The sequence below is a fragment of the Culex quinquefasciatus genome, chromosome 2 (assembly GCF_015732765.1).
Source record: "Culex quinquefasciatus strain JHB chromosome 2, VPISU_Cqui_1.0_pri_paternal, whole genome shotgun sequence".
NCBI classification, from domain to species: domain Eukaryota; kingdom Metazoa; phylum Arthropoda; class Insecta; order Diptera; family Culicidae; genus Culex; species Culex quinquefasciatus.
The window spans coordinates 173,969,584-173,979,141 of NC_051862.1; the positions used below are offsets into that span (position 1 = coordinate 173,969,584).

The 9,558-nt window shown below is 41.8% G+C and overlaps 2 protein-coding genes across 2 annotated transcripts; one reads left to right on the forward strand and one right to left on the reverse strand.

Moving 5' to 3' along the window:
• The first annotated feature begins 1,447 nt into the window (after positions 1-1,447).
• On the forward strand, positions 1,448-2,979 carry LOC6033115 (zinc carboxypeptidase). The gene is made up of 5 exons (XM_038253792.1): positions 1,448-1,603; positions 1,661-1,797; positions 1,859-2,328; positions 2,381-2,671; positions 2,732-2,979. Exons 1-5 carry the CDS (start codon positions 1,448-1,450, stop codon positions 2,929-2,931), a joined length of 1,254 nt encoding a protein of 417 aa, XP_038109720.1. The 3' UTR covers positions 2,932-2,979.
• An 18-nt stretch (positions 2,980-2,997) lies between these two features.
• LOC6033116 lies at positions 2,998-7,887 on the reverse strand. Its single transcript, XM_038253791.1, has 7 exons — positions 7,757-7,887; positions 7,512-7,679; positions 6,760-7,448; positions 6,557-6,703; positions 3,626-6,498; positions 3,380-3,569; positions 2,998-3,321 (listed from the first exon to the last, which is right to left on the reverse strand). The coding sequence occupies exons 1-7, from the start codon at positions 7,773-7,775 to the stop codon at positions 3,028-3,030; spliced, it is 4,380 nt and encodes a 1,459-aa protein (XP_038109719.1). The 5' UTR covers positions 7,776-7,887; the 3' UTR covers positions 2,998-3,027.
• Positions 7,888-9,558: the final 1,671 nt, after the last annotated feature.

Sequence of the window (9,558 nt, forward strand, 5' to 3'; positions counted from 1 at the left end):
GAAAGTTGATGTTGGAATTCATCAAATAACACAGTTTTGTCATTCATAATGCGAACTAATTTCCAAATAATAGATAAAACAAGATGAAGTGTCCGGGTTTCGAAGCGTCCGAAAATTCGAATCATGACGTTTTGAGCATTCTGGTGCAACATGCTGCCCCGGGTAAACGAAGGGTTTCGTTTATTGACGCCTAACTTGTTTTCAGCTTCAGAGGCCACAAAAAAAAACAAGTAAAAATCACTTGTAACCTTTCTGCATTTCCGCTAGTATACTTTGGGCACCATTTATAGGGATGTCTGTAAGGGAAACTGAAATCACTACCTAAAAATGCCAACTTCTTCGTAGGGAATTGGCCTACAACGATGTGATGTTGACGTGAATCGCAAAAATAGTAAACATTCAAACCCCGATGGTTTGACACCAACTGCTGTCAAACGAACGGGGTCACTTTTTAGTTTGACACCCCTTTTACACGGAGTTCACACACTCTACCAAACGTTTGTTTTGATAGTGTGAATGGGCGCGGTGTAAAAAGTGACAGTTCGTCACTTTTTAGTTTGACTTTGTCAAACCAACGGGGTACAAACTAAAAAGTGTCAAACGAAAAAGTGACCAACCACCGGGGGTTGAGTGTATATACTCTAAAATGGCAATAACTGAAAGAATGACTTTCCCCATACAATGTCGTATAGAAGATTTTGCCTATTTAGACTATGATTTGACGGAATTTGTTGTTATCATGATCTTTTGTTATACATTATTGATCAATTGCAATAAAAGCACCAGATTTAAATAAATCAATCAAATTATTTTTAAATTGCTAAGACACATTATCAAACGCCACTTAAAAGCAATTATGATGCATCAGAATTGATTTGATATGGCTTATTTTGTCTTTCTTTAATCTGCCTTTTCAAGAGCAGATACTATAGTTATCTCCAAGAGGACCAAATATGATAAGAAATATCTCCAGGGTTGAAGTTTCTAAATTATTTTATTTATTTTTATACGCAAATAGCACTCAAACTAAAAGTGCGACTATCTATTTAGGCGTCATCCATTAAGTAGGCTCTAGGGGGAGGGAGCGAGGGGGTGGTCTGAGCATGTGTGGCATTGTGTTATAAGTATACGGAAAGCGTGACAAAGGGGAGGGGGGTAAATTTTGGCTGATTTTAGCGTGACGTACTTTATGGATGAAGCCTTACTACAATAGTCCATTAAGATAAGTATTCCAAACGCAGACTGTTGAGTTTCGTGCGTTGCTGTTCATTTTGTAGCTGCTGCTTCATGTTAACAATACTTTAAAAGAATGAAATTAAATTGAATTTCACCCTGGTGGTTTGAAAAGCCTATCTTTCATAGACAAGCTTATCTTCAAATGTAAGCGATATATAGAGCTCTATTGGAGTGATTTTTGTTTAGTCAGTGAAGGATTCTTGTCGAAGCCATGATGTTATTAAAAGTCTTACTAACAATATCACTAGCCATAGCTTCGATAGGTTGCGAACCAGTGCGTTTTGATAACTATCGAGTATACGAGGTGTCGATTGACAATGCTGATCAATTAAGCGTGATGCAACATTTAGAGCAGTTTTCCGATGGGGTAGTTGTGCATTACGTTTACTTGGTTTGATTTGCTGATAGTGATTTTTCTTTCAAGTATTCTTTTTGGGAATCTCCAGTTCAAACTGGTATGACGGTAAATGTTATGGTGCCACCGCATAAAATCGCCGATTTTGAAGAATTGGGATCGCAGATGCAGATTAGCTTCAAACTTAAAATTGAAAATGTCCAAAAGTATGGAAGATAAACAATTCATGAGCTATTTAGATACTCTATTTAATTGTACTCTACACAGGCTAATAAACAATGAGAACCCTGCTCGATCGAAGCGTAATGGATTTGGCTGGGATAGCTACCACACATTGGATGAGATGTACGACTGGATCGATGGATTGGTTGAAAAGCACGGTGAAATCCTGTCGGTCGAGCAGGTAGGAGATTCGTACGAGGGTCGTGAGGTGCGCGCTGTCAAGTTGTCTCACAAAGCAGGAAATCCGGGCATCTTTTTGGAGTCCAATATCCATGCCCGTGAATGGATTACTTCGGCTACAGCTACGTGGATTCTGAACGAACTGCTTACGTCTACTGCACCGGAAGTCCAAGAACTTGCACAAAATTATGACTGGTACATATTACCAGTTGTCAATCCAGATGGATTGAACTACACCAAGGAGACTAATCGCATGTGGAGAAAGACCCGCTATCCACATAGCGTTCTGTGCTACGGAGCCGATATGAACCGTAACTTCCCTTATCACTGGATGGGTAATACTTCAAGTATTCAATACAATCAGTTTACGACAAATTTCTCTTGCAGATGGTGGTGCATCTTCCAATCCTTGTACGGAAACATATGCTGGACCAGAGCCTGCTTCTGAAATTGAAACCAAAAATTTGATGGAGTACTTTTCAAAGATTAAGGATCAAATTCACTTCTATCTTTCATTCCACTCGTATAGCCAGCTAATTTTATTGCCGTTTGGGTATCAAAATGCAGAAAAGGTGGACAATTTTTATGACTGGATGGAGATGGCCGAGGCTGCAGCGATCGCACTGTATAAACGACACGGAACTCAATACGAGTTCGGTAATACGGCTGATGTACTATGTAAGTACAATGAGATTTGAATGAGATCGATTTATCACTAAGGGAACTTGATCATCGCAGACATTGCATCCGGATCAACTCGTGACTGGGCGCTGGGAACCTACAATGTGCCGATCGCTGCGTCATACGAGTTTCGTGATACCGGAAACTATGGGTTTTTGTTGCCAGCGGACCAAATTATTCCAAACTCCGAAGAAGTATTAGACTCCCTTGTAGCATTCTTAGGCAAGGCTCGCGAGCTAGGGTACTTCACAGTATGACGTGTATAGTTAATAAAAACAAAGCAGACTTTTGATATCGTTAGCTTACATATATTTTTCAATTACTTTTCTATAAAATCAGACTCTGAATCAAATTTAAACGTAGCATTGTCCGTAGTACTGCGTGGTATCGCTCTTAACAGTTTCCACAACCACCTGGTGACCATCGTACGCGACGTACAGAGAAACGTTCGGTACGACAAACACAACCGTATTGTAGACCTGGAAGTATTTGAACGGATATACCCCGGGCACCACTCCGTCCTTCATGACCTCCATGATATAGCTGTCGACGGTGAAAGTGTACTTCGTAACACCGGTGTACTCGGTTGCCTTATCGACCACTGGCTGGAGAACGACGACATGGTCGTTGAGCACAAATTTCAGAGCCTGGGAGCAAAATGTTATAAATAACTGATCTTTGCTGGCAATGCATTTCTAAACTTACCACAAAGTTCTTCTCGATCTTCTGCACGTAGATAGCCCAAGTATAGGTAGATGGATGATCAGCAGCGTACAGGGTCCATTCGCTGTAGACTGGAGTCTTGCTTACGTCGTAGTGGTAGCCGCTGTAGTTGAACATTGGGTTTACAACGCATTCGGTGGTGTATCCAATCGTCTTCATGAAGTCGAAGTATCTGCGAAAAAACACGTTTTGAATCACACGATCCTCAAACGGTAGCTGAAGACTTACTTGGTGAAAACGACGCTGTCCGGTTGGAACCACCAGAACCAGTTGTAGTATGGAACGTGTTCGAAGACGAAGCTCTCCTCTGGGGATGTAACGACAACGTCAACGGTAGGGTGTTCAACCCACCACAGCGGATATTCAACATCAACAACGAATCCACCGGTTGGAACATGGTGATGCGCATCAACGTCATAGTATACCGGGAAGATTTGTTGCATCCAGAACCATACGGGCTTGAACACATCCATGTATACTGGCAGCACGTGCTGATAGTCAACGTTGTACACGTACTTACGAACGGTGGTATAAGCTTCAGCACAGTCGTACGTGACAGGAATTGGCGTGTAGTCGTCAACGTAGTGCTTAACGCATTCCTTGTAGGAATACACTGGACTTTTGGTGTAATTCTTCTGAGTATCGGAGTAAGTTCCAGTCCAGCCAACCGACACGACCATATCGTCCTTGACGCACTTGTGGTCGTACGAGTATCCGTGGTAGTAAGTCATTTTGCCTTCGACCTTATCAGTTTCTACGTCCTTCACGTAGTCCAAGCAGACATTCAAGTTCTTCTCTCCTGGAGTTTGACGCGTGACTTGCACGTTGAACTTCTTGAAATACGTTCCAAACTCGTGCGTGAAGTGAACGTTCACATCCCAGTGGTTGAGCTCAACGTCGTGATCATTCTTGAATACCGCAGACATCTTGACGTATTGGTAGTAGTTGGGCGTTGTCCACATCTCATGTGGCACAACCTCGGTGTTCACCTTGAATGTGATTTCGGCCTTTTCGAACGGATAAACCTTGCATGGGTTGATGTATCCAACAACTCCGTACGTAGAGTATTGCGGTGGGAAGAAGTGGGTATAGAACCAAGTGTAGTAAGTCATTGCAAATTTGAAGAAGGAATATTCAGACAGTTCGTAGAACGCATCGCTCACAAAGACATCGGAGAGAGACTTGAAGTATTTGACGTGCGGCATAACTTCAACATCATAAACGGACAGGTAAAAGTGCAGTCCAGTGTATTTGGAGTGTTCTTCAAACAGCACGACATCCTTCTTCTTGTGCACAGGAGATACGATCGTTGTGAGGAATTGTTGGCAAGCTGGGCAAGTTGACTTGAGATAGTCGACTTCAGTATCAGGACGAGCATAAACCTGAGTCTTGACATGGGTTTTGAAGCCAACGACGTTCTGTACCTCGTTTGTGCTCTTGGTCCACACGATTTTGAATGAGTTTTGCTGGAAGTTGAATACAACGTCAAAGTTGAAGGGAACGCTGAAATCAAAGGCCTGGACTCGGCGAGATCCTTGCCAGGTCAGTGCGAACGGATTGTAAACTGAGATTCCATAGAAACCATGCATCCACAGACGGAAGTAGCTGTGTACTGAGAAGGTGACCTCATTAGCACTCTTGGTGGTTGGCACAACAACGTCATATTTGAATTGGGAGACCAGTGGAAGTTCGAAATCAACCTTGGTCTGAACTCCATCAAGGGTTGGCGAAAACACCTCAACATCGGCCAGATTTAGAACAGTCGTAAATTGATATTTCATCGTGGTAAGGATGGTCAGGTAGGTATAGGTGTAGAACTGCTTGATAGTCTCTTCGTCGAAGTACTTTGTGTAAACAACCTTTCCGTTCGCCATAAGAGTGAATTCAACGTGAACTGGTTCCTTCTCATGATGCTTTATGATTGGCTCTTTAATGGTTTTTGGCTCAACGTTAAACAGTTTGGGCCACAGCATGGTCAATGGATTTTCAACTCCTTCGAATTTGACGAACACCGAATACAGATCAACTGTACGATCCATTACATATGGACTAAAGTTGATGTAGAATTGAGTGACCTTGTTGTGTTTGTCATCGGCAATTAGGTTTCCGTATACGGAGGCTCCAAAGAAGTGCTTCTTATCAACATAATCATAGTAGAAAGCTTGAGTCTCAACAGTCGTGTCAACGTGCCTGAAAAATTTCTCGGTTTGCTTAACAAATTGCCAGTAGTCGGTTTCTTCATGTATGCATGATTCTGCCATGTGTTGCACTGTAGTCACGAAGAACGAGTAAACCTGGGGATTCTTCTCAGTTTTGATGTAGTTGGCGATCTTAGCAAAGTATTTCACCTCCTCTGTGGAAAGTAGAACCTTCAGGGCTGCTACTCTAAGCTCAGTAGCAAGGTTCTCTTCAACAAACACCGGGTACACCGTCTCAAACAGTGTATCGTAGTCGTAGTGAAGGATCTTCTCCAAGGAGTAAACGGCATGTACACGGAGATGACGATCGTAGTGCAGGTCGAGCACTTGCTCCCCCTTAACGATTGGAACAATCAGCTCATACACGGTACCGACTTCGATGTTCTTCAAGCCATGAAGCCACACCAGCTGGTCTTCGAACGTCTTGGCTTCTTTTAGCTTCTTATAGTACACCTTGACGTACTGCTGGAGCACCGGTGAATGAGTATCATGTTTGAACGTCTTGTACACGAGAGTACCGAATGTCAAGATGGCGGCGTGAGCAACCTCTGGTTTGACTTCATCTTCAAAGTGATAAAACTCTTCGACTTCCTTCAGCAGCTCGACAGTCGGGACGCGGACGTTAAGACCCATCGAGAAAAGCATCGTAGTGCTGACAAAGTCCTTCACTTTGTGACTCTTCACAAGGTTTTTGATGAACACGACAGAGTTCTTAGTACCGACCAGGGGTAGAACCTTGTAAAACACATCTACAGCCGTGACGTCCTTCGGAGTGGTAGTCTTGGTGATGAGAGTGTAGAAGTTTTCAAAGTTTTCAAAGGTAAACGGCTTGAAGACTTCGACGATGCGGGTGATGGTCAGTCCATGCTTGGTATCGGTTTCAACGTTGGTGATTGGGTTTTCCTGGAAGTAAAAACATGTTTAATATTGCAACCTATCAGCAAGTGATCTTTAAACTTACGTGCAAATATTCAACGGCTTCGTAAAGCATGGCTTGAACCTTCGGACCAATCACACTCATATCAACAACATGAGGGACAACCGACAGGCAAGGGAAATAGGTCGTAAACGTAGTTTTGGAAGGAGTGTATTCCACTGGGTTGTATACCTACAGGAAATTGTTTCAGATTTTTTTTTTTAATTGGGTTGCTATTTTGAACTTACGACAAACTTCGTGAACTCCATCGGGGTCGTCGGAGTAACTTCCTTAGCAAAGACAAAGGACTGCTTGGTCGCAACGTATTGCATTTGACCTTCCGAGATGGACGGTTGAACAGTCTTTACATTCTCGGTGTAGACTTCATGTACCTTTACTCCGTCCTTGTCGTTGACCACAACGTACTTAATCTCAGGATACGTTACATTCCACACTTTGTAGTCGTTGTAAACTTTTTCGACCTCCACATTGCTGTACACATCGTATGGCATGTGCTCGAAGGTGGTGAAATCTGGAGACTTTGTTACGACGATGCTTTCCTTTACGGTTTCTACGTCGTACGTTACATTGACCTTTCCGTAGATACTTTCTTCAACAACGTGGAACACGACTGGTTTGACGTACTTTTGAACCGGCACTTTGTCGACCGGAAGTTGCAGAACGGAAGCAATACCCTTCTTGATGTTCACACTCCACTGGACGTCCTCCGGAACGGTGAATACTTCCTGTACAAATCCATACTTGTCGTACGTCACGTAGAATGGCAGTTTGAAGACCTCGGCTTCTTTCACAATCGGAACAAAGCTCTTCTCAACTGGCTTCTTACCGTGCATCTCGCCGGTCATGAACAGTGGTCCGGTATACACGTAAACCGTCGGATCAACCAGATAGACAAAGGTTCCATTGCCAGAAGGATCTTTCCGGAAGACATTGTGCTGTTAACTCCTGAAGAAGCTATTGAACTAAATCTGCTACTTACCTGGTCTTACATGCACGTCGGCTTTCACTTCGTACTGAGATCCTTGGTCAGTTTCCAAGACACCGGTCCTAACGTCCAGCTCATAATGATACACATACTCGTCGGTGCCAGTTCCGTAGAAGAAACTCTTCGTCGGTACGGCGTAGGCCACTGCCACGAGGGCAAAGACTGCACACAAAAATAAAATTCATAAACTCCCTTTAGATCCTCAGAACTTCCATCTTTCCACAGAAAATCGCACTTACAGGCTAGCCACACTTTCATTACACTTGGTTCACACACTGCACACTTCTGGATCTGCTTCCTCCGGACTTGCCACAAAAATGCACCGTCTGCTCCGAACAAACTGTGAGGATGGCCACCACAGGACGGGTCTTTTAAAGGGAATCCTTATCGGGCAAGGTAGGAGCAGATACCGGCCGGCTGCATTAGTAGAGGTATGAAATGCTGGTGCATAGGTCATCTGGCGGAGATTTGCAGCTCAGCTCGTGAACATAATAAAGTTGAAAATTTGGCTGTAGAATGTCTCGTTCAGTTTATTGAACTTGGATTTGTTTTGGTTTGGTTTGTTACATTGTTGAAAAGAAAGAATATTAAAGATTGAGCCATAATTAAGTTTATTACTAGAGTTTTGAGAGAAAATATGGCAGTTTATATTATAGGAAATATACAACAATGGACATTAAATATAGAGTAAAAGATGAAGCCATAACAACTGAAACATAGCAATGATGCACGAAACGGAATGAAAAGTTGTGACTTTAATCCCTAATCAAATGCAACAGCTTTTAATAACCTTTGTGTGCCAATTCAAATATTCGTGGTAGAGCGTCCAATTTCCCAAGGTCACAAAAATCCCTGGAAACGCAAAATTTTCAATCAATTTTCCAACCCGCCCACTGGACTCACAATCCAGAGGTTGCTGGTTCGAATCCCGCGGCGGGCGCTCTAAAATTTCTATGTGTAAATATGGGTATCCGGTGTAAATATGGGTAACACTTAGGAGCCCAGGGCGGCGAAGTCCTTGTAGTTAAAAGGAAGACACTAGTGGTTGGTACTAGCAATGGTGGCCGACAGCTATAAAGTCAACTTCGTTTTCCTGGGAAGTTGGCAATTCCTTCAAAATTGCAACAAAACTGTATATAACAGCGACTTCAATTATTAATATAAGTGTGAAGATCAGTTTTCAGCCTGACTGCATAGAAAATAAAGTTGCCGGTACCAATGACCAAATGACGAATGATGAGGGTACCAATTCAATTTTCATCCAATTTGGTCATGGTAAGAAAAAACGTTAAAAAAATAAATTTTGGTCTGTCAGGAAAGGATTAAATATCTTTTTTTTTATTTAATTAACTCCAATTGTTCTTCAAAAAGCTTACCTCAATTGTAATACTTTATTTATATTAAGGTAGATCTATTTCACGTTGCTTCAGAAAGCAGGTTTTCATTCCAATTGGTTCTGAAAAATGTTTTAATCATATGCATAAAAAGTTTCATAAAAAATATCATACATTTACATATTGCAGGAAGATATACAAATTATCACTTCATTGAAATCAGTTTTTAGAAACCTTTATGAATAGAAAGAAGCAGCATTTTTTTAAAAAATTGTTTGAAATTTTGATAAGTAGTTCAAAACTTATGTAGAAAAATGTGTTTTAGTATTATACAGATGTTTGATAACTTTTTGGGGTAAAACTATACCTACGTCAAAGAAGACCACCACGTGCTTCGTGATTTCAACCAATTAGAATGTGGGTCGAATTTTGGAAGCAATAGACCCAACAAAGGGGAAAAAATGTGTTATTTTTTTGGGCTAATACAGCGATAGAAGGTAATTTTATCAAAAATAATAATACAATGATAATGTACTAGCTTTAGAGTATTACACGACTTATATAATCATGTAAAATAAACTGGACTAGACAAATCTTGAAATCAACTCTTCTCGACAGCTGTAGCCAAAATTTGAAGCTCCTTCAAAATCACCCAATATCGACCGATGCATTTGAGCCAAGATTCTTTACGAACTGATCCATCTCGT

Bases quoted from the DNA above. Each gene is read 5' to 3' on its own strand.
- LOC6033115 (XM_038253792.1), top strand. From the start codon at position 1,448: ATGATGTTATTAAAAGTCTTACTAACAATATCACTAGCCATAGCTTCG. The intron at 1,604-1,660 runs GTAGTTGTGCAT...TTTTCTTTCAAG, and splicing joins TAGAGCAGTTTTCCGATGGG to TATTCTTTTTGGGAATCTCC. The intron at 1,798-1,858 runs GTATGGAAGATA...TACTCTACACAG, and splicing joins AAAATTGAAAATGTCCAAAA to GCTAATAAACAATGAGAACC.
- LOC6033116 (XM_038253791.1), bottom strand. The intron at 6,499-6,556 runs GTAAGTTTAAAG...TTTTACTTCCAG, and splicing joins AAGCCGTTGAATATTTGCAC to GAAAACCCAATCACCAACGT. The intron at 3,322-3,379 runs GTAAGTTTAGAA...TTTTGCTCCCAG, and splicing joins AGATCGAGAAGAACTTTGTG to GCTCTGAAATTTGTGCTCAA.